We start from the raw sequence: 25,786 nt of genomic DNA, 5'->3' as shown, positions 1-25,786 counted from the left end.
CTAGCACTTCTCCCCTCGCCGCACCCCTGCACTTGCGCGATCTGAATGTCACTAGGCCTAGTAAGATCATTGTTTTTGTCCTCCGTCTGTTTCCCCTCCCTTGCCTTGTAGCGCCTTGAAACACTTGTGTATAGGCGCGTTATAAATGCCATATCATATCATAATCATAACACCCCCGGGGCCAGGATCCAGTAGCAGCTGCCATCCCCTGGCCATTTGGGAGGAAATCTCTGGCTGGGGATCAGTGATGACTCCACAGGATTAATCACACTCCCTTCTTTAGAAGATGCCCTTTCACTTTCTCTCTTTTGGGTTTAATAAACCCTCTTTCGCTCGCGCTTCTGTTTTGTTCAATTATTCGTATGTGGCGTGCATGCCAATACACCCTGGTTTTCCTTTTGTCCCAGCGTGGAATCACTGGCTCTTTGTGGCGCTCCTCATTCTTCTCGTAGCCTGTCGGTAACAATCTTTGTGTAATTTCTTCTTTGTGACCATCGACTTTCTGCGTTCATGCTTCCTGCGGCTTCTGCTGGGCATCTCTGCTTCGCACGGGTCTCTGGTAGGTGTATTGCTGCTTCCCGTCACTGGCGAACGCCCAGAAGCCCTGTGCTAGCTTCTGGCATTCCCTGTGTGTAACATTCTTCGTGCCGCCTTCTGCTTCCCTGCACCCGAGACGGTTGGCTCCACCGTCCTTCTAGCCAATTGGTCACAAAGAGAGGAGCAGCCTTCTCCCACCAGCATTCTACCTCAGTTTCTGGCGATCCCGATTTAAATGTCCCAGGCACAGGTTCATGTTCCGAGCAACTAGAGCGTTGTCTGTGCATGGGGCATCTCTAGCTCTGCATTCCTTCACTCCTCTACCCCATTGCAGTTTTAAGTTGTTTCTGGGAACCATAGACTTTCTGCCAACTTGCATGAAAACGTTGAATGTGGAGTTATAGCAGAGGACTTCAGTAGATTTACAAGGCAAGTCTGTGTTTGAGAGTTTGTCTACAGATTGGAACGAGAGGGATTCAACAATCTCCATTGAGGGAGCAGTGGAGGAATTACAATAGGCCATTAGAGTGTTGCAAATGGGAGAAGGCGGTACTGTTAGGACAGTTTCTCTGAATTCCAACTAAGGGCTTAGTAAAACCATTCAACTGAGACAGAACAAGACTCCACTCTTAGTATAAGGCTGTACCACTTGAGTATATGGAAGCATAGACAGAGCAGCCAGGCTTATCTTAGAAGGGAGAAAGGGCTGTAGGAAAGTACACTGAACCTGTAGTACACCAAGGATTCAATAGAAACAATTACAACCATAAGCACTGTAAAAAATACACCGTCCTAAAATAAGCCTGGCTGCTCTGTTTACGCTACCATGTACTCAGGTGGTACAGCCTTATACTAAGAGTGGAGTCTTGTACTGTCTCAGTTGAATGGATTTACTAAGCCCTCCCAAGACTCTCTCACCCACTGTCAACGTTCCTCCTAATAATTTTTCTCTAAGTGTGAAGTGGTTGGCTTTTGTGCGCACATTATTTTCCATGTGCGCAACTGGCTAACGAGGAAAGACATTTTGTAAGCATGCGCAGTTAGTGAGCTATCCTCTCTGAAGAGAGCTTGGAGGGGAATATCCCTCTCCCAAACCTTTGCAAATAAGTGCAAACGGTGCATCTTACAGCACTTTTTCCAGAGATATTGGTTAAAAAAATGTTATGTGATTATAAGATCGCTCATCAACCAGTGCAAGATTTCAAGATTTGCCACAGTACCCATCAAAACTACTTGTGCATAGAAAAATATGTGCATGCACAAAAGACAATGTATGCTTGGTATGAACAATAGTTTTAATTGTTGCTATTAATTTGTTGACAATGCAGTTTTATGGCATTGGAAAAGAAACACTCCTGTGTTACAAACAAATATTGCCAATCATAACAGATGTTGCTGGCCACAAATTCAGACATGATACATTTGCCAGATGAAACTATGGCAGCTAAAGAGTGTCAGAAAACATGCCAATAAGGGTTCTGGTGCTAATTTAATGATGTAATTCACGGTACAGGAGCACATGCTGTTAGGAAAGATTTCGTAATTGTAGGTAATTTTCCTTCCATGTGGCAACCCCTAAACTTTTTGCTGTTGTTTTTCACCTGGTTCTCGACTTTGCCAGAGAAGTGCAGCCTTCTGCCGCACTCCTCTGGGCTTTCGCTCCATTCTTACGGGGACACTGACATGCCCTTAAGACAGTCAGTACCGGGAAACACTGTTTTCCGTAGTTTCTTTTATCATGTTGCAGCTTTCGTGCAACATGACACAAGAGGGCACTGTAAGCTAAGTTACTGCTCTCTTGGGTCTCTAGCCTTCTACAGGCCCTAGATACTCTTTTAGGATTGTAACTGATCGGTGCAAGTGATTCACGGACGGGAATGGTGGCAGCGATCGTTTGTGTTTTGAGCTCCTTTTGGCGTTTTAAGCGTGTTTCCCGCGCTTAGCCCAAATGGTGGCCTGGCTCCCAAAATGGCCAGACCACGAGGCTCCTTTGTCCTGTCCGCTGACCGTCTTGCTCCCTTCACCTTCCCCAGGTCAAGCCGACCCGGGGCCTTCCTTATTTGGGCATGTACTTTCCAGCGAAACACGGATGCTTTCGCGGGCTTCTACAGGCCTTGTGTGTGCCTCCAGGATGTGGGCTGGGATGTCTGGTCCCAATGCACATCCTGGGTGCCAGAGAGTCTAGGGTGGTGTCAATGCCTGGGACCACCGTGGTCCGTGATAGGTCCACGTATGGTGTGAGTGTTGATGAGCGGATCTCCCATTGGTACTGGTACTTCGACCCTTGGAATAGCGGGAACAGCTATTCTCGGCATCTTCACCATCTCCTGCTCGTAAGCCTTCGGAAGGGTCTCTGGGCCATCCAGCAGGCTGACCAGCCTACACAGGAGTCTTGCTCTGTAACCGCCGCCAGGTTGTGTAGTATTTCGAGTCCTTGTCACTCTCACATGCTTCGTACACTTGCCGTTCCTAGGTCTGAAGTGAGTAGTGTACATTTGGCTCAGATACACACGGTTGCCCTGCTGTGGTAACAAACTGTGCGGGTCCACTTCGTTTGGGACGTCTTCTACTCAACTCTGCTGCTGCAGACTCAACACGACAACAAGACGTCCCCTGCTCTCCTGAACCTGCCAGCGACTGAAACTGACGCGGAGAAGCCTGGGTCTGCTTGCATCGGGGACCGGTGAGTAGCATAGCTAGGAACTGGTCGCCCTCCTGCAGGAGCCCATAGCTTTTCCCTGCTGTGTCAAAACAGCACGCCTTTCCGTACTCGCGCTCTGCTTCTGCCCACAGTGGAGGCTGCGCTTGAGTCGCGGAACTCTGTTCTTCTTCATTTGTGCACTAAACTGAACTGCCCGATTCCCTCGAAGAGACTCCCCCTTTTGCCCGTTGGCACCAGCGTATGCAGGTACTTTTGAGCACAAGGCTCCACTCTTCGTAGGGCCCGGACTTCCTTTAAGTTAGGTGCTTCTGAAGGCGGACTGGGTCTAAGCATTATTTCGCACTGCCTGTTTTCCTTCCCTTTTAGGTGGACTACACATTTCCTGCATCTAACGCTTGAGACTTGTTTGTATTTGTATATATATTGTATTGGTATGGTATGTGTTGGTTTACTAGAGTTGTATTGTGATTTCTCGCTACGGTCATTGTTTTAAAGGCCTTGGAATAAATGTGTATATATTTTTAATATAACACCTGTTTGGAGTAGTTTGTAAGTGTCCTTGCTTTGTGTGCTCATTGCAGGCTTTCAGTCACCCTCACCCCTCTTGAGACCTAGTCTTGACCGCCGCGATCGCTACCCTGATTGGTCTGGCTTGTCCAGAGGTTACCCTGTTCCAAGTAATTAGGTTGGCCTTCTGAACTTCTGCGCCGCCAGGACAGAGTTCAGAAATCCGTCTTAACACATGCCTATCATAATATGTGGAAGTTGATAATTACATCAGAAAAAAATGACACCTCGTAGTACGACAGTCAGATTTCCTGTGCCACTTCTTAGCATGAACATTACATTTCCCTGAGAACAGAACAGTAACAATACTGACTCAAAACCATCCCTACAAATAAGAGGCGTACATACCACCCAATTGTACTCCCTAAAACAGGAAAGGTTGCCCAACAAAATCTTAGGGACAACAAACTCAACAAAAAATGGGAAACAATGATCAAATCGGAGCCTACCCCCTGCTTTCTACCCACAACGTTACAGATATTTTCGAAACAATGACCAGCAGAGCATTGGCATAGGAAAGAGTTCTCATAATATGACTGCCTGATCTCAAGAGGAATTGTAAGGGAAAGAGCATCTTTTAAGAAGTATAAAATATCCCTTTTGGCAATGCCAATTTACTCTCTAAAAGATCATTTGATTCCAAGTAGGGAGTACAATCTGATCAGATCCCTACTTGTAACCCTAATGACTGGGCAGATAGTACAACCTATAGTTTCCCCCCCACCCTTCCTCATCGCACCTTAGATGAAATTCAGTAAGACTCTTGCTGAGTATTCTTATGGAGCCTCTTTGTAGAAAATGCTATGGATTTGCCTTTTAAGTTAATAGCAGCAATGCTCAGAGGTACACCAGATGGAATGCATTCTCCTGTAACTAGGGTACCCACTTCTGAAATTCACTTATCTGTTAAACAAGATTCATGGGGATGCTAAACAACGGAAACATGATTATACTGAAAAGCCCTCAGCAGCCGAGCATAGAAAGAAACAGAAGGTCTAGTTTCCTAGACTGCTACTAGTATTTACTATTGATTAATGCAAATAAACAACAACTTTCCATACTGTGCACACAGTCCCGGATCCTGTGCTGGCCTCTAATACTAGTTGACAGAGCGATGTAAAAAGTGAGGGACTGTAGCGGTACAACACTTGCTGGGATATTTGCACTATATTGAATACGATCAATGATGTCCCTTTCATGAGAAATCATGGAGCACTATCTCTGCCTGGAGAATCCTGGGCCCCAATTTTCGACTCTCTGATATGGGAGCAGCTTTATGTTTATTCAATGAGTGCTGCCTTCTCTGCTCCAAGGTGATGAACTCACCATAGCCAATAAGAATCCTGCCACCCTCACCAACTGCCTGCACATGACCTCGAGGATCCAAATCTCCATAGATAAATGGATGGGGCTCCGAAGGAGGATGGATCGACGGACAAGAGGTCTGGCATAAAATGGAATAGGTAGATCAATTCATCAATTCCACTTCTTCAGAGGGAATCTCCAAAGTCTTATCCAGTTCGGATGGAACAATAGGGTCCAGAAGAGAGGGACTTGTCAATGCTGGTATCAAGGGTTGATTTTTAGTGACATTCTTTTCCCCTTTTAATGTGGGATGGCCAACTTTCTTTCCCTGTTGAGTAGTTTGAGTTAGGGTATTGAGGTTCCTCTGAGGAGTAGTTGGGGATCTATAAACCATAATGTTAACCAGGTAGACACGTTGGAACATTTGGTAGTACATTGTCCCAATCTAGCAGCTCTGAGGAAAGCAAACATTTATAAAAATGTTTTTGACTTTGTAATATTAACACCTCAACAAATGTGGGACTTTATTTTGAATGGACAACACATCTCGTTAAATTTGGCTGTGATACATTATTTGTTAAATTTGAAACTAAGTGATTAGTTTCCTTTGATCAATTCTGCCAAAGATTTATAGGCATTGTATTTACCCATTTGAACTGGTCTTTAGATATTGTGTAAATTAAATTAAAGTTTCGAATTTATCCTGCAAAACCATTTACATTTGACTTTCAAAATCACTTCCTATTTTTATGATGTCATTTTATCTTTAATTTGTTATTAGTGTTATTTGCGTATGTGCTCATGTACTGCGTCTTGCACTGTCTTTGTATACATTTGAATTCTCTTTTCTCCCTTTTTTTTAGTACTTTAGTATTTACTATACATTTGCATTTTTACTATAGTTGAGTTTTATAATAAGTTAAGTTGCAGGGCTACCGTTTCAAAGCACCTGTGTGACGTATGTGCAAAGAAAAGGAGTCATGGTATGAGGTTACACATCCAATTAGCCTGCTTAATTACAATCACTATCCAATATTTGAGCTGACAGTTGGGTTACATAGTGTGGGTGATGCTTTTGCTAAGGAAACATTGGCTATAGAAATTCTGGTGCTTGAATCTTATTCTTATTACAACTAGCATAAACCTGCTATGGCTCGTGCCATTTTAGTTTTTGAGAAGGTGGAAATAGTCTGTGTGCGCTGCTAAAACCTTTCTGAGTGGCACCCAGAGGGAAGCTGGGCAAGCGCATATGTGCACAGCTTATAGGGAACATTGCCCACTATGTCTCTGTTTTGTTTCTCTGCTCTGTCTCACTGGGACGAGGAAGATGGTTCCCCCACTCCTCTGAACCACATCCTCTAGGGGTTGCCAGCACCTTCCAGGTCCCCCTCTGCGTACCTTCTAACTTGGTCCGTGAGGGTTCCAGTTCTCGGCAACATCAGCAAGTTTTTCTGGCATCCCTTTGGCTTTCGCGGCCTGCTCAGTTTACGGTGGCTCCACCACATTGGTTTCGCCCTGCACGTCGGGTCTCACCTGTTCCATTTGGTTGGCTTCCTTTCTGCCACCGGGCATTGGGTTCCCCAGCCTGCAGGTGAGTTTAGGCTTAGCTCAGACGCCACTTTCTGCTCCTGGTGTTCGGGTCTGCAGCACGTCCTCTTTGCGCTGTCTCGCTTCCCAGCTTCATGCTCCTCTGGGGCAGGACTGACTCAGAGGGAAGTCCTTCATCAGTGTTTATGGTCAGTCGACATTTGAATTCTCAATAGCTGGTATGTTTGGTCTTGGTTCCGGGTAGAGCTCTTCATTGCCCTGTGCTTCTTCCTGTCAGTACTTGTGGAGCCATCTATTGTGATGAATCCAGTGGAGTCGTCATAGATTCCCCGGATGTAACCTCCTCCCATGTGGCCAGGGGACGGCAGCCGCTATCTGATCCTAACCCTGCGGGTGGGTGTGCAAGGGAGGATCACATAGGAGGAGACAACTGCTGGGGAGATGTCATGGCTACATTGGATGAGGTGCAGGATCCCCCCTTTTACCATGAAGACCCCGTAATACTCAATACCCTAATGGCCTATTGCCATGTGCTTGTTCCCCGCTGTAGAGATAGTAAAGAAACCTCTTCCCAAAATTCTTTAGGTCAAACTCTTCTAGGACCTAAAGAATAAAAGCCCCTTTCGTTTTTGGTTAAACTTCATGTGGAATCATTGAGAGAAACTCTCCAAATGCTGTGTATCAAGTGACTTCAATGTACTCCAATTCCCACAACCACTTAGGTACTGAGATTAGGACGAAGAAGGAATTGCTGCAAAACAACAAGAGCCTCAAGCTCAATGAGTGTGCTAGTTTACTAAATCCACCTGTGCGTGCCACATTTAAAGATGTCAAACCCACTGTGTGAGAGAGCTCAGGAGAAGACCTTGGATCTTCCGCAGAGGCGTGCGAGTGCTGGAGACACAAGCCAGTGTTGCGCAGCAGTGCAGCTCAGCAGCAGAGACTGAGAGACGCAGTACGCGAGCATGACGTGCCGTGGAGACGCCATGAGCCACAAGAGTTCCTGGGCGCTCAGCAGCTCGTAGAGGCAGCATTTTGCTTACCGGAACCTGAAGGGAAGCAGGCGTGCAGGAGCAGAGCCGCGAGAGAAGTTGGAGACGTCCCCTCGCGTTCCACAGGACTTCTGCTGCTCTGGCTCTTCACGATGCAGCAAACCGGTAAGCCTGCCTTTGTTTGCGCCACTTCTAATTGGAGCGCCACTTGCTCCGGAGACCCCCTGGTGCACGCCAGCCACTAGAGACAGTCTTGAGGCTTACAGGTGCATGCCAGCCACCCGAAACAGCCTTCTGTACCATTCCTGCTGTGTGAGCTCTGCACTTCAGGTTTCTGGGGATACAGACCCTCTCAGGACTCGCAGCTGGAATCTGTCAAGCAATGGTCATGGCGTCCTCTTTCCTCCAGATTCTGTTTGAGCTGCCAACTCGATCCACTTGCTTTCTGCTTCTGACTTCTGTCTCTTCGCTAGCAGAGTTAGCTCCTTCTTCTCTTTCTCTATGGCCTGCACCAGAGGGGGGCCTTTTAAGCCCCAGAGTCTCCCTCAGGTGTTCGTTATCTACACTAATGAACTGACCAATACTGCCACATTGTGCCTCTTCATCGTCCCAGTACTTGGGGAATTCTGGGACTTGAAGTCCGTAAAGGAAAAATTTGGTTTTCTTCTATTGTTTTGCTTTCCAACCCCAATTTGTTCCTTGTAAAATTCTTTAATGGAACTTTATAAGAATGAGTCATTCACCCTGATTGTACAGAAAAAGGCAATTATTTTACACTGTTATTCCCGACTCTCCTTTCACTGCCACCTTTGGTGTAAGGGAGGTTCTTAACTTTATAGGTTTCCCGATCTTTGGAAGGACCTTCATTTTTTTCCAAGTCCTTGAATGAATGAGGGGGTTCACACTTATGTATATGGATATCTCGTGGGCCAACCAGATGTTTGTTACAACAAGCCATTAAAGACTTTGGCATTGCTGAATCATCCTCTATAGAGGATGATCAATAAAATACCATGTCTCATCCCACGGATTCCTCTCACTCCCCCTAGGGCCCTTTCTTCTCCCAGGTGATCCTCCCACAGAACACCAGCCCCAAGGTCAGGATCAGGAAGGGTCTTCCTTTCCCTGGCCACCTGGGAGGAGACTTTAGGCAGGGAATTAGTGAGGGATCTGTAAGATTCATCACATAGTGCAGCATTTTGCATATTATAGTTAAAATAAGCTGAAGCCTCCGTAGTTCACAGGTATAGTGCTAAAACCGTGGACTTGACGATGTGACCACGATTCATGGTGTAAATAGAAAATTACTTGATATGTACAATTTCTACAGGCAAATTAAAGGGAGTTGCACATCCCAATTCCATTCCCAATGAAAATCATACTAATATAAATGGCATCCTCACCTCTCTTGTTGCACAATATGGTAAGTGCTCTGCACCTCTGGGATCGGATTTGTGATGGGAAGTGGGAGGGGTACTCATTATTGTATTAGGAAATCATAACAATGTTCCTATATTGGGTGGATGACCAAAATCATGTCTGTTCTGAATTGTTTGACTGGTATGAGTGAAATTCCTGACACGTAGGCACTCTTAATGAAAGTCAAAGATTGTGAATTTGCCTCTATCACAGAGTAAAGAGAAGAGAGGGAGGAATTCCCTCTTCTCTTTTCTTTATCCCCATTCCCCAACCGTTATATTATTTTTTCTCTTCATCTCTTGATCTTATTCACTTGACTTGCAAAATTGAATGGATACTTTGGTTTGATTATGATCGTATACCTTGCTCATATGGATTTTTTTTGTCTATTGTAAGCAATTTTCACATACATACTTGCGATTGTTACAACTTGACCATTATGGATGTTTAATTCTGTTTTAATTACAATCTAATTGTATGGATCTGGGGTTTTACCATCAATAAATTAAAGTTCTGCCTTGAAAAAGCTCCTAAGTGGGCAAAACTGTTGGTAATGCATTTGGCAAATCACAACACATGCTTTTAATTATTTTCTGAATTGTGGTATGGTGCAAGAGTCACACCTATAGTGATTAATTTTGAAGGGGCAATCGTTACCAATTATTGTTTGAGCTATTATATACCTGAAAGGAAGTCACCTTACTAACCAATCCTGCACCAAGGATGTTTAGGTTTTGTTGGATGAAACACTGTGCATGTTACTTTCTGCATTCATGTAACATGGTCTTTCGAAAAAATTGATTCTGAAGCCATCAGGTTGAAGTACACTACTCCGTAATAGAGCCGAATTCACAATCTTTGACTTTCATTCAGAGGAGCGTCAACCTGTCGGGAATTTCAGTTATAACGAGTTTTAGCCATTGGTTGTAGGCTTAATCCTAGAAAGGCGAGCCTTCTTTCCTCTTTAGATAACTTGCTACTGTGATTAGCTATTAATAGGCACAGCCCCAACTAAATCTGACAACCACTTACCAATCATTGTTCTAAATTATTAATACTGCTAATCTAATCCAAATCTGCAGCATTAGATGAAACTCTAAAGTCAAATTGAATGCACATATTAGAAATCTCCAACCCCTCATTTACACACAGAGGCAAATTGATGTCATGTGTACACAAATGTCCTTTTTCTATTTAACGTTTCTCGAATATCATTGTTTTTGATATTGAAGAAAATAAAAGTTTTAACCTGCGATTGATCAACTGAAAGTAATTTTATAAACATTATAATTTAAGAGAACTTTACAATACAAACCTATAAGAAGCATAGTTGGCATACAATTGAGAATAATGCTTTGAGGAAGCTTTGTTTTATTTAGGATTAGTAAAAAAAAAAGTGAAATGTATTTCATTGATATGGTGTGACTGCATATGGGTGCTACCTCATATTGAGATCGTCATAGGCAGACCAATTCTAATTGTGAAAACAAATCACAGTGTAATAATCTTATTGTGGTGACGTCCCCCATGCATTAAGTACAGGACCACCTTTGATTTATTTTATTTAAATACATTTGAGGTTTGTTTATTGCCTTAGAATTGTGTGGTGGCACTGTATACTAGTGGATGTCAGATCAGAGACTGTGAATTTATTAAAAAAGCACAATATATGATATGATATATAATGTGATGACAGTTAGGGGTTACCGATCATATAGTCACTAACAAGCCCATTAGCGATGCCGGAGTTAGGCATGCAGGGACAAGACCGGGGTAGACCAGAAAGAGAGGGCTGGCCCTAGTGCCGAATTTCCCAGCCCACAAGGCCCAGATACCTCCGACAAGAAAATATGGCAATCCTATTTGTAATTCCAAATAAACACCCTTGAACTTACTCTTAAGAGTTAACGTGTTTTTTGTGGTGGGCTACCCCGTCACAGTATTTAAAAATAAACATTTTTGGCGACCTTATTTCTGGCAACATTTTTACACTTTGCATTAACTGTATTGAATAACTACATTTTTTAAAATGAATTTTTGCCGACTACATTTTCACATTACTACGTTTTGCTGCGGACATTTTCACATCGAACCGGGCAAGATTTCTGTTGTAGTTCATAGGTTACTTTAGCAGGGCAAAGTACCACCATCCTCAGAGAAAACTGGGGCACATGACACAAGTTTCTACACAGTTGCCCAGAGTACCAGACACACAGTACACATTTAAGTTTAAGATACGACTTCTTTTTTTGTTCATATATGCACCATGTGATCTTCGTAAAAATACTTTTGCTTATCCTGACACGTCTTAAATGGCAAGTGTACATGCTTAGAAACTATTTCAGCGTGTCCCTGGGCATTACATTTATGCTAGTTTATGTATTGCAGTGGGTGGGCATCCTACTTCGGTCATGTCATGGTTTGGAGACCAACATCTGAAGCAGGCAATTAGGGGGTGATATGTGTGAGAGCTGGTGACCACCAAATCATCATGTAGGGTGAGAGGCAAGTGACTTAGTGTGTATGATCTAAGGTAAGGAAGGCTTGGTCTGTACAATCTGGGGACAATAGAGTTTACTAAATCCATAGGCACTGCGTGAGATCGAGGGTTCTTGGAGTGTACTACCTTGGAGTGATAGAGAAGACTTGGCCTATAGGATTTGGGAGTGAAATAGCACACTTGTCCTGTACAATTTTGAAAAGATAAAGCACACTATTCTGTATGATGCTGGAGGGATAAAGAACACTCAACCGGGGCGATCAGCAAGAGGACAAGGGTGCTTGATTTAGGCTCCGGTGTAGCATGTGCAATTACTGCCCACAGATGTAGTACTGGAAGGGTGGCGTACTAGACCAGTGATTGAGTTGGTCTATGGCATGTTGATTTTCTGCTGGCTCTAGCACACTGGCAAGCATCCTCCAGGCTGAAGCTCTCCCACCTTTAAACAAGATCCAGGAGCAGCCCACAGCGCCTGAGGCTGCATAGCGATGACCACCAAAGAGCAGGTGGCTCGTCCCATAACAATTTCCAGAGGGAGGAGACTCCACCGTTCATGGAAACAGTCGTTGGGTTTTGTTGGAGAGCCAGGAGTGTGCCACTACAGGAGGCTGTGAAGGTAAAGAATGGGCCCTGTGCCTATGCGGTTTTCCTGAATGACTATTCCTCCTTACACCCTCCCCCTCACACAAGGAAATAATGAAATCCTATAACTGCTCAGTCGGTGCCCGTTACCCTGACCTCTCAGCTGGACTCCTAAGCAGGACTTTGCCTCTATAGCACAATAAGTCTTAATATTCTTGGCCATATTCCGGCATGTCACCTTTTGAGCAGGCAATTGGTGTGCTCCGACCTCCTCTTCCTATCCTAATTGTGATGAATCCTATTAAGTCATCACTAATTCCCAGCCTAAAGTCTCCTCCCATATGTCCAGGGGAAGGCAGCTGCTACCCGATCTTAACGCTGGGGGTGGTATTCTGAGGGTGGATCACATGGAAGGAGATTGCTATCGGAGGGAAGCGATGAGTCCAACAGGAGGGACGTCATTTTCTTCCCTTTTCTGTGAAGAACACCTAATTCCAGAGTTTTTGATGGCATGTTGTCATTGTTCAAAACCCTTTAATTGTAAAAACCTGAACCCCATTTCTGTCAAACATTCCAAACAGAACTCTATTCACTTTTCATATGTACATAACACCTCTAAAACACATTTAACATCTTATGTTTATGTTGGTCATTTAAATAAAAGCGCCCAAATTAAAACCGTCAATAAATTCCTTTGGACTCCAGTACCAGAAAGCCTCAAGTACTGGGAAGAAGAAGATTACCAAGGAGTCAATATGAAATGAAAATACCAAGCGCAACGTGCGGTCTAGTTGTCAGATTCACAATTAGCTGCGCAGGACATTTAAACTTGAAAATTACCTTCAGGAGTGGACAGGAGGGGAGAGCAGCAGAGAGCAACCCCATAGACAGACGTCGATTCACAGAGATGAGCCATGCAGGAAGAATAAAACGCTTACAGGCAACTGGAGGAGAGGAACTCCAGTAAAGTCATTGCGGGTGCCCTGGAGGGACTGCTAGAAGCGAGACATTCGCCACGGGACCAGAGAAGACTCGGTCTTGTAGAGTGGCAATGGTTCTATCGGCGAAAGGGTGAAAAGCCGACGCAGGAACCGAGAGAGACTTTGTCTGAAAGGGAAAGCCTGCCCAATGAAAAACCTTTGCCACAGCTGCACGTTACGTCGGTGAGCCGACCCAGAGGAGTTGGGGGCCCCGGGACGTGCCAACAAGTTAATGAACACTTGAGGGATTATTTAGAATCCGACCAAGTAGAATTGAAGGACAAAGGCAAAAGTGGTACAAATCTCCTTATATGAGATCAATTTGGGGAAACTTGGGAGCTGCATTACCATAAACCAAGGGACACTGAAGAAGAAATTAAAGGGCAAACATTGTACAATTCTCCTTATATGAGATGACAATTTGGGGAAACTTGGAACACGCATTGCCAAAAGACACTAAGAAAGAGGTTGACATACAGAACTTGAACAGAACCCCATATGTGGGATATCAATAAGGGTCGTGGGGGGTTGGAGTAAGTGATACCTGGAGTCAACAAGGTATAAACAAGGAAGAAGTGCAACTGTGTTATACTTTAAAGGAAAGTGAACATTGTAGAAAATACCTGGTGAAAGGTATGCATGAGGTAGTGAGACCTTTTTTGGAAAGAGATACCTGGCAGGGGAGTACTCCAGGGAATCTGTGAGAACCAGAAGGAACAATTCCTGGCAGGGGAGTGCACCAGGAATCCATAAGGTAGAGAAAAGGAAAAGATACATTGAAAGATGCCTGGTCGGAGAGTACACCAGAATATATAGAAATTCAGTTGAGAAATGTCTCGCAGGAGAGTATGCCAGGATTTTTTTTTTTTTTTACAGTTGTATAAAAGATACTTTATCATTTGAAGCAATGGCTGAAGTTAAACAGATTTGCCACCCTAAGACAAGTGTCCTTTGGAAGAGACAATTTCTTTGTCAACCTGAGGAAAGTATTTTGTGAAAGAGACATTTTCATTGATTTTAACAGAACATTGTGGGAACAAAACCCTCAGTTTTCCTGAACTACTTCAGGGGAAGGGAACATACCATTGGACCCAAGGATTGCTTTGTTGGAATTATACATTTGGATTTGTGCACATTTTGTTGAGTTGGAACCAGAGACATTTACCTTAAATATTTTTACTGTGTATGTTAGTTTGAAGGTCACATATATTTTGGACCCATAGTCAGCTTGCTTTAGTTTTATTTTCATAGGGAGGGACGCTCACTAAGATAGGGACAGGTAGTACTTTATGCAACCCCCTTTTAATAAAAATGGCTAATGTTGAAAATATTTCTGACCCCTCACATAATCTTTGCTTGTGATAGTTTCTGGATCCTGCTCACCTGCGATTTGTTGACTGACGCTTTCCTGGTCATTGAAGTGGGAGGTTTTCTGCTTTATATGAAAGCTTGCCATTCCTTCCTGGTGAACGTGCTCCTCAATTGCTGTAGCCCTGCCACCGCTAACTTAGCTTGTTGTGTAGATATGCTTTGTCACCTCACCATTTTGTTTTTGTTTTATGTTCAGATAAAGCGACTTGAGGGCACTTGCGGAGGAGATACTTGTTGACTTTGCATGTTTACCTTGCACTTGTCATTCACATTTTGCCTTAGTTGTCTTTCATACTCTGGCATCCACAGCTGGTGTAGTGTGGTCTCTGCCATTAAAATGGCCGCTGTCAGGTTTTCACATTTTGTACCTCACATTGACAAGGTCCCTATTAGAATTGGGTGTTTCAAATATTATTCTAGGAAAGCTAGAAAGGGAGGTTTGTTAAAGTATTAAAATAAACTCTGGTTAGAGTGTAGAACATTTAATTTTAAAGTTTGCTCTTATTCCCTTAACTAACTTTCACTTAGAAAGATGAAATGCTCCCAAGCCAAGATGGCGGAACACTTTCCCAGCAGTGATTGGTTTAGTTTACAGCAGGCAGCACTGTGTTGTCATTTGGAATGTTCTTAATAGTTCTAAAATGCCTTTCATTAAAGTATTTATCAGAGTAGGTCATATATTTTTTGCTCTAGTTAAAATAAAGTTATAGTTATTATTTTCACAAGGTGTAGAATCTTTTGTTTAGTTCTAATCCAAATATTAGAAAAAGTCAAGTAAGAAGTAGAAGAAATCTACAGAAGATATTCCAGAAAGAACCAGTTTGCTGAGCATCAGAACTCTTACTGAAGAAGATAATTCAAGAATTGAAAGTTTATTTATGGTTATTTTTAAGAAAAGAATATAGTAATATTTTTATGTGGAAAACAAGAATATATTTTGGAAATACAAGGAAAGGAGTTGCACTTCAATTTGTGTGTAAATAATGTTTTGATAATAACTAGGCGTGCAGATCCTTTTTGCTTTGTTTCTAACTTTTATTAACTTCAATTAACCTAACTAAACATTTTAGTTTTCATACTTTTCCGTGCGTATGGCGCGTATTGTTGCTATTCTATGAGCGTGGTTTAGAAAAAAGAACCTTTCAACGTCGCGTTTGCGTCGCGGCCATTTTGGATGTTATTTTTTTCCTGCGTCGCGTATTGTTACGGATTTCATTGAATACGAGACATTCTTTTGAAGATAACACTTTGGATTTTGAAAGTGAGTCAGTTTCTTTTTTGAGCGAGCGCTTCCTAACTAAGACATTTTCCAAGAGATATTATTTGAGGAAGTACAAGCAGTGAATTATTTTTCAAAACTTGAATTTGCCAGATGAATACTAATGAGACTTCAGATGCCATAGAAGGTAACTTGGCATATAATATATACTTTTAGCAAAATAAATTACACAGCAGCTAAATATTCAAATCCTATACTAACAACTACATTATTGGCAATCATTTATTTTAAGAGAACAGCTAGAAATAAAAGAGACAGAAGGAAGACAAATATAAGAGAAAAGTCATACGCAGCATCTTAAGCAGCGGCAGTATTCTTTCAGAAGCAGCCTAAGGGCAAATCAAGCTTAGGCAACAGGTAATTAGAGATATATTACAGTAAGAGAGTGTAGTCAGAAAGTAAGTTGAATATATTATTTATTTACGACTGTACTTTCCTTTTAGGAACCCTACTGATCCAAAAAAAATCTTCTAGTGAAGACAGTCTGAAGTACCTGCAGTGGGAGTTCTTGTCTTTGTTGTTTTCTCCATTCCCCTTTCCCCTTGGGTTTGCCTGGCCAATAGTTTTATAATATAAGGATTGTTGGGCTGGCAGGCTTAGGGGGCTAGGTGGACTAGCTTCACTCCTGCAGGATCCAACTACTTCAGTACTTTGACAGCCGCTGGACGGTAAGGAAAATGAGTTGTCTGATCTAAGATGACACTTGAAAGGCATGCAGAAATGCAGTGGCTGAGATTGATAGTTACTTGAACTCAGTGAAGCTCAAAGTGGATACCGTCGGGCAGTTCATACATTATATTGTATTTTACTGTTATATTTTGTATATAGGGAATGTCATAATCCCCTTTTTGGTAAATTGGAAGTGAAAGAATTTCTTAGGAAGTAAACGCGTACTCTTTAATCTCGACTTGCTTACGTTATGTATTTTAATGTGAAAAAAATAGGTATTCTTCTTGTGTGTCAGTATAAAATAGGCCATTTCAGCTAACAAGCTACATGTGTCACAGCAGCAGCCAGAGGCCATACATGAAAGTTCACTTCCAGTTCAAAGCCACTAGGGGATGCTTTGTGAATGTGCAAATTAGCGCAAACTATATACATACATGCATAGACGAAGACTATTTTCGGGAGAAAAATATATGCTTTTGAGCTACTTTGCATGCCAACAATGCATCATTCAGTGGCATTTCAGAGCTGGATATTATCCATTTCTTTGCTTTACTCCACATGATCTGATTCACTGTATGGATTGAGGTGAAAAAAGCCCTCAAACCACAGCAAAACCCAGAAGCTCTATGTACTCCATGAAAGGACCTATGCATAAAATGGGAAGAAAGCTCAGTGACTTGAGCATGCTGCAATGCTGTGTGTGTAAACCACAGTCCACAGGTTGGAAAGTCACAAGTTAACTGAATGGGTTTATGGGTCTGCTGTAAGATCCATGCATAGCATGGTTTTGATGCTTATGAAATAGCTACGGGCTAATATCCACTACAGATATCTGTAACTAACCTAAAGGTTGAAGGTTCAAATGTATACAAATGAAGCAGATAAGTCATAAAAAGCAGCAAAGGATGTTATGTTTAAAAGTTAACAAACAGAAGCGAAATCTTGAGGCTACAATTCATATGAACCCAAAGTGGTCAAAACGCATAACATAGTATTATTAAGGGAGAGCAACAACAAAAGGTGCGGTTCAAAGCCAGGCATCCGAGCAGACATATTGACCTGTTAACACTGTGAAACCTTAACATTTTTTGTGGTCTCACAGAGCATTGTACCCAGTTCTTAAGGTTGTAACTGAAGCCTTCCAATTCTGCAGGCCATGCTTGCGTTGTTGAACCTGGTTGAGGGTTGTGCCTCTTCTGAATATCATCTTTAGAATATTTTCCAGTTCTGCAGGGCACATCTGAAGTATTGTGTCCTGTTCTGGTGGCCTTATCTGGTGTGTTTTCCATCTCTGGTGGCCATATCTGCAGTACCATACCTACATCTGAAGGCTATGTCTGGTGTATTATTCAGTTCTGGAGGCCATCCGAAGAGTATTGTGTCCAGTTATAGAGGTCACATCAGTATTTTTGAGTCCATTCTAGAAGCTGTATCTCAAGTACTGTTACCTGTTCTAAATATTTTTCAGTTATGGAGGCCACATCCAAAGTATTGTCTAGTTCTGGAAGGATTGGGGTTGAAAGACAGTTAAAGTGTTCGACAGAGAAAAGACTGAAGATAATTTTTTTCGAAAGAACCTTTTGGTCTTTTTTCCCCTGAATATTTCTGACTTGGCCAAACCCCTACCCACACCCCCACCCCCCAATCCCCTACTTACCTTGCCCCAACTCGCTGATCCCTGCAACACCGGTTCCCTTTCACTTCCATGATCGGGAACCGGCGCAGCTGCCTATAGTGAGCGAGGGTTGTGGGGGACATCCCTGCAGCCCTTTTCTTTTTTTAAAAAAAAAAAAAGAAGTCGAACCTTTGGAGGGTAGAACTTTTGGTGGTACCATTTTTAGAACCGTTCTGGAGGCCACATTTGGCGTATAGTGCACAGTTCGACTGGCCATATCAACCCGTATGGGTGGTTTCTCCTCAGTACAAGATCCCACCATGTGGAACACCTTCCCATTAACCATCCACCACATAGAGGACTACCTTGCCTTCATGAAGGCAATCAAAACCTGCCTCCTCCCCTCAGCACCCTTGCACACAATCTGGATCTCATGCCCAACTCGAGCGCTAACCACCACTCAGCCTCCCTCACGGGAAATTGGGCGGACAAGAGGGCTCAGGAGGGTGGAATATAGCACTCCAACCCCCACCACTATGATACGTACCGGATGACAAACTAATATGCTTCAGACCACCTTCTCCAGGCCCTCGTGCGCTGTGTTAGGAAAGATTTCATAATTGTATGTAATTTTCCCTCCATGTGGCAACCCCCAAACTTTTTGCTGTTTTACATCCTGATCTAGACTTTGCCAGAGAAGCACAGCCTTCCGCAGCACTCCTCTGGGCTTTCGCTCAATTCTTATGGGGAAACGGACGTGCCCTTAAGACAGTCAGTACTGGGAGACTTCGTTTCCCTTAGTCTTTCCTCATGTTGCAGCTTTTGTGCAACATGAAACAAGAGTGCCCCGTAACTCCATTACTGCGCTCTTGGGTCTCTAGTCATTCCAAAGGCCCTAGAAACTCTTGTGGACTTAGGAACTGTGCAAGTGTGTCACGGACGGGACTGGTGGCAGCTATCTTTTCTCCTGTGTTTTGAACCCTTTTTCGCCATGTTATCCGAGCTTACGGCGTTTGGCACAAATGAGTGGCCTGGCTCCAAAATGGCCATGCCACGAGGTTCTTTGTCCTGTCCACTGACCGTCTTGCCCCTTCACCTTCCCCGAGGTCGAGCCGACCCGGGGCAGTCCTTATTTGGTCATGCACTTTCCCGCGAAACAACGCTTTCGCAGGCTTCTGCATGCCTTGTGTGTGCCTCCAGGATGTGGGCTGGGATGTCTGGTCCCAATACACTACCTGGGTGCCAGAGTCTAGAATGTCCTGAATGCCCGGGACCACCGTGGTCCGTGATAGGTCCACGTATGGTGTGAGTGTTTGTGAGCAGATCTCCCATTGGGCCCTCTCCGTTTTGGCGCGAAGGGAACTTTGGATAAGAGGAGGCTGAAAACACCACTACCATGTCGATCTCCTGAGTTCACACCGAACAAGAGATAAGGAGCCAAGTATCCTGCAACAAGAAGCTGAGTCGAGGAAGTGCTGGTGACCCGCTGAAGGATTGGCACCCTGAGCCGCTGTCGTCCTGCGAGACCCCTCTGCATATGATCATCCTAGAAGGTCTGCAAAGGCGCTTCGACCCATTGGAATAATGGGATCAACTATTCCCGGCACCTTCATCAAACCCTGCAAGTAAGCCTCTTCGGAAGCGTCCCTGGCCCAACCAGTGGGCTGACCAGCTTACGCAGGACGCTTTGCTCTGTCACCGCCGCCGTTTCGGGGAAGCACTCGAAACTTGGTCTACTGCTTGCTCTACGTCCACGGCACCCTCAAACCAAATTCGTACACTTGGCATTCCCAGGTCTGAAGTGAGACGAGTGCGCCCGGACCAGAGTAAACACGGTTGCCGTGTTGCCCTGCTGTGGTAACAACCTGTACATGTCCGCTGCATTTGGGACACCCTCGACCCTGCATCCCGCTACGCAAAATCTACACGGTGTCGAGGCGTCCTCATCATCGCAGCTGAACCTGCCAGCAACGTGCACTGAACTGGAGAAGTCTGGGTGTGCCTGCGTCGGGGACCGGAGAATAGTCTATACCCCAACCGGTGTTCCCTTGCTTAGGAGCCCGTTTCTTTTCTACCGCTATTGTGAAATTGCGACTCTATCGCCGCACGCTCACCCTGCCTCTGCCCACAAGTGGAGGCCTTGCTTGAGTAGTGGGGACTTGTTCTGCATCGCTTCATTCACCTTCCTGAACTGCCCGATATCCTTGAAGAGGCCCCCCTTTTGTCCATTGGCACCAGCACGTGCTGGTACTTTTGAGCATAATGCTCCTCTCTTCGTAGGGCTCGGACTTCCTCCTAGTTGGGTGTATTTGGGATGTCGAACTGGGTCTAATGATTACTTGCACTGCCTGTTTTCTTCCCCATCTAGGTGGTCTACATATTACGTGCTCCTAACGCCTTAGACCCCGCGGTCTTGTGTATATATCGTATTGATTGTGACATGTTGGTTTACTTTAGTATTATTGTGATTCTTTGCTATGGTCGATGTAACAAAGGCCTTGTAATAAATGTGTCTATATTTTTAATATAACACCTGTCTGGAGTAATTTGTAAGTGTCCTTGCTTTGTGTGCTCATTGAGGTCTTTCAGTCACCCTCACCCCTCTTGAGACTTAGTCTTGACAGCTGCCATCGCTACCCTGATTGGTCTGGCTTGTCCAGAGGTTACCCTGTTCCAAGAAACTAGGATGGCCTTCTGAACCTCTGCCCCTCCAGGTCCGAGTTCAGAAATCCATCTCAACACGCTGCATCCCATAGAATACAGCGGAGTACCACGAAAAATTGGTCTACCTGTTCACATAGCTTTGACATCCTGGGACCGGTCCTCACACCATTGCAATATGGGTTGCTGTTTGCGACCTAGCCATTCTCTACCTACCTTCGATTTTGCAAAACATGCCAACATGCATTTTATCACTCCTATCATTACATTTCAACACAGGCTACGGTCTTTCAAAGGGTGTTCTTCCACACAGCGCTTCATGGCCATATCAATGGCAGCAGGCACTATGTGAATACCACCTAACATAACGGTCTGTCTTTTTTGTCAAGGAAAATTCATAAATACTTTGATTTATTTATGGATATTTTATTTATATGGATTAATAGGGTGTTCTGGGAGTGAAGTCTGGTACTATCAATTACAGTTAAGGTCTTATGGCCAAGAAATAAAGAAAATTATGGGGGTTACACAAGCCTCTAGGAATAAAAAACCTTAGGCCTGAAAAAGTAAAGGCCAGCTCTGAAGTTTTTTCAACAGGTTTGTGGTCAGGGTTTTGGAAAGCTAAAAAAAAAAATTAAAAAAGTCAGTACGCCTACAAATAGAGGAACCTGGAGTGACAGTTGAGTCCCATCTTTCTCCAAGCAAGAATTCCATCTCATTCAGAACCTATCATTTGTCTGACTGTCAAATTGCACACAGCAGACAAAAAGGAGAAAGTCGATGGCAAGGAGTGGTTAAGCACAGATTAAATCATGGCCACCTTAACAAAACTGATACTCTGGGCAACTTTCCTACTCCATCTTGCAATATGCGGCCACTCGCACACATCACATCACTGTATGTCGTTGTGCTCACAGGGCTCCATCCAGGATTAAAAAGAAGTAAAAATGGTTCTGTCTTTAACAGGGGAGGTTTCCCAAATATAATACATAACTATAATGAAAAAACGGAAGAATGATGACACTCATAGGAGGGTGGGTTTATTTTATACCCCCCTCACATGCAATATATGCTGTCATTTACGGACGTTGACACCTAATGGTGCAAGACTCACTGAACACGAAAGTCTGGGAAACATGGGAGTTTTTGGCAGAATTGTTGCACAGTGGTTTAGAAGTGTGAGTTAGTGACTAACACAACATATGAGTACTAATTTCCTGCATACTTGACAAAAAAACAGCATTATATCATAGGTATATGAATTAAAATCTGTTTTAATTGATGAATGATTAAGCCAATGCAGCAATAGTCTATAAACATATATTCACATCCATCAAACACTGTATATGACTAACTCAGCTAAGTGGGCATCTATGAAGATAATCTCCTAAGGTTACTCATCTAGGACCTTTGTTAGGCTGTAACTTATTTAAAAATCCTTGCACAAGAGAAACACATCTACTCCAGCTGTTGTGTAAACAATCACATTGATGAATACAAGCAATAATCCAGATCTAACATGCACAGACCTGTTAAATGTGTGGCTTCTTTTCAGACACATCAAATGGGGAACATTACCAAACATTGGGACAACAGCATATAGGAATTAAATTAACAGTTTCAATGTAGCTCATACTTATAAATATTTTTAAAAAACAATGCACCTGCTGAACTAATTCACTTCCACCTGCATATGCTGCTCCATTTTCTAGGGCTAATGTAATCTCAGAAGCATTCTGTCAGGGGAAACAAGAAAATGTTTAAATTATTAAAGGTGTCAGACAATAGCAATTTTAATTACAGACAGGTAATAGTTTGAATATGAATATATCTATATACATATATAAAACAAAGTTGTGTGTGGGTTTGTATATGGCTTTGATCTTGTGGACATAACTCCTCATGAACGGTGAGGTCTGGCATCATGAATTTTGCATGAAATATTCTTTATTTAATTCCCAAATTAATGCAACTATTTGTAGCACGATAGGTCATCCCGTTCCCAAGATAATGAATTTTCAGGGTTTTCGGCATTACGTTTTGTGGTGTTCCGCGTGCCATCTACAGGTCATTTGTAGAAAGTGCTCGTCATCGCACTGTCTGTGCTAAACTGGTCTTGTGTTTTTTGTTTTCAATTTATTTTTTATTTTTTTTTTTTAGAAGAGAGCTATTGTGTCTTCCTTTTCATTGATTTGTTTTGCAATACACTAAATACATGTTTATTTCACTAATTAATTGAACACCAATTATTTTGCTTACCTCCGATTTAAATTCTCACATGAATATCCTATTTGTCTCCTTACTCTGATTATTTGCAGTGTGTGTTTAGCAGTGAAAATGGCCACCACCACTAACACTGCAAATAATCAGAGTAAGCCTACAACAAATAGGATATTCATGTGAGAATTTAAATCAGAGATAAATGAACATTTGCTGTTCAATTAATTAGTGAAAATAGCACGTATTGCATTTTTCCTTTGCGGCAAACAATATTTGTTCATATTTTTAGGTGGAATATAAAATAAATCTGATAATGGCCGTTCTGGGCGTAGCTGGGTACTGAAGCTAGTATATATAGAGCAAGCAGCCTGCACGGAAACTGAATTTCTTAGAAGAGATGCAATTGCTTGGCATGGATGTGAGAAACAGCAACAAAAAACCAAGATGCAGAGGACATGGAAAATCGATGGGTCAAAGAGGAGGAAAAACCAAGGAGGGGCAACAGCCTCAGACATCTGCGACGAGGACAAGACGGTAAGGAAGACGTGCTCTGGAACAAAAACCTTAGAGACTAATATGGAGCAACAGGATATGTCCATTATTAATCTTTCATCCTATCCCCTCTCCGATGAACATCTGAAAGTCCCAAGACTTGGCCTTAATTTCTGCCCTACAAGTCATTATAACTATGCTGAAACATGTGTTGACTTTGACAAATATATGCGTAAAGTCAGGTTGAAGAAGTTTTTTGCCATTAATCCACCCAGGCAAGCTTTACAGGGCTATACTCCTGTTACTATAGAGGACATGGAAACACTTGGCAATCTCATAAGCCTGCGGTCTGATTGTGCAGAGTCTGATGATATCAGAGATTTGGACTGCGATTCCATGAATATACATACAGATTGGCCAGGCACTAGCAAACTCAGGTCCAAATCCAGATTCAATCCCATGTTCAATCTGGGAGGTCACATAGAAGCATTCCAGGACTTAGTGATTAATCATTTAAAAAAATCTGTAAGACCAAAGAAAGTATCCATGGGAATCTCGCTCGCCAAGAACAGAGTATTTTGAAACACCTTTGCACTCTACATGATTGCATCTTAAAACCTTCTGATAAAGGGACAAACATTGTTGTGATGTATCGTTCAGATTATATTAAGGAAGCAGCAAGACAACTGATGGATCATTCCTGCTATGCCAAATTGGAAGAAGATCCCACTGCAGGTATGAATAAAAAACATTTTGACTTGCTTACCACATATAAAGACCAAGGGTTACTTGAAGATGACATGTGCAAGTATTTACATCCAAAGTTCCCAGTCATGCCTACAAAGTGCAGAGGAGCATGAGGAAGCCTCCGGGATGACAGATTGTGACACTTTGTGGAGCTTTGTATGAAAACACCTCAAAATTTGTGGATGAGACCTTGGTGTCCTTTGTGACTACACTTCCATCTTACTTAAGAGACACCAAAGACTTTCTGAACAATATTGATAGCATCACTTGTGAGACTACCTACTTGCTAACAACCTTAGATGTGGTATTCTCTTTACACTTCCATCAAACATTCTGGTGGATTGCGAATGTGTGAACATTTTCTCCACACTCAGTCCATGAACTTTTTATTACACAGCAAAATGATATTGGACATGATTCATCTTTGTCTGACAAAAAATTGCTTCTTGTTCAACAGTGAATTGTACGTGCAACTTCAAGGCACAGCCATGGGTACCACATTTGCTCCTTCCTACGCTAACTTGTTCCTGTGGGAAAAATGTGTTTGGCGACCAGAGAACAATTGTTACACAGCCAAAATTATACTTTGGCTGCGATACATTATTTATTCATCATTTGAGATGGAACAAGTTCTGAATGGCTGGACTTTGTCCAGAAATTAAACGAGTTAAATCTTCAGTTCACCCAGAGCCGCAGCAAGACTGCTATCGTCTATCTGAATATTCTTGTTAAAGTGGCTCAAAATGAACTTATTACAGAACTTTATAGGAAACCCACAAGTTCCAATATACCTTTACTACACACCAAGAGCAATCATCCCACCACCCTAAAATGCAGCATACCATATGGGGAATTTATCCGCATAAGGAGGAACTGTTCCAAGATGGGTTCTTTTCATGCTGAATGCACCAGCATGGCCTTCAAGTTTAAACAACGAATCCCAAGAAAATACTTGAAAGAGCATATCACAAAGCCAGGGACCAAGATCACTCCTCACTTCTAATATCCAAAGTAGTGCCATCCACAGAAAGTTCTAGTAGTGAGACATGCCTTATTCTCACTTATGGTAAGGCATCATAGCATATACAGCAGGTCATGCGCAAGCACTGGCATGTTATACAGCTGGATGAACATTTGGGAGGAGCATTAGGTGACAGAATGAATATTCTGTTTCGAAGTTCTGCACTCACTTAAAGATAATCTGGTCTCCAGTTTCATGAATCCATTGACAATGCCTACAGGCCAAACATGACTCAAAACATCAATCTCAGGCTTTCACGAGTGTAGGAAATGTAAAGCCTGCCAATATGTCAGAGATAACTAAAATTATGCACATCCCATTTTGACCAGAAACATTTTGATAGGATCACGCATTACATGTGACACAGAATTTGTGGTTTACGTTCTCGTTTGCCCTTGTGACAAGTGGTATGTTGGGAGCACAATAGGCAAATTGAAGCTGCGTGTGCTCCAACATATCCGCGCTATTACACATGTAGATCCTGCGTACCCCATGGTCATTCATTTTAAACTAGTTCATGATGGGAAGCTAGATGGTTTTGCATATTTTGGCATACATACAGTACCCAAGCACCCTAAGGGAGGCAATAGAGAAATGATGCTTAGACAATGGAAAACTA

At 42.9% G+C, this 25,786-nt stretch overlaps 1 protein-coding gene across 2 annotated transcripts in view; it reads right to left on the bottom strand.

The window, feature by feature from the left end:
• Positions 1 to 25,786, bottom strand: part of MRPL1 (mitochondrial ribosomal protein L1) — a 658,446-nt gene that overhangs the window by 289,751 nt on the left and 342,909 nt on the right. For both annotated transcript variants that reach the window (XM_069626339.1, XM_069626340.1), the window contains one exon: positions 22,352 to 22,423. In XM_069626339.1, the coding sequence (XP_069482440.1) occupies positions 22,352 to 22,423 (72 nt within the window). The remainder of the gene's footprint in view (positions 1 to 22,351; positions 22,424 to 25,786) is intronic.

The sequence above is a fragment of the Ambystoma mexicanum genome, chromosome 6p (assembly GCF_040938575.1).
Source record: "Ambystoma mexicanum isolate Mex_15411 chromosome 6p, UKY_AmexF1_1, whole genome shotgun sequence".
NCBI lineage: Eukaryota > Metazoa > Chordata > Amphibia > Caudata > Ambystomatidae > Ambystoma > Ambystoma mexicanum.
This window is presented reverse-complemented; position numbering and strand designations above follow the sequence as displayed.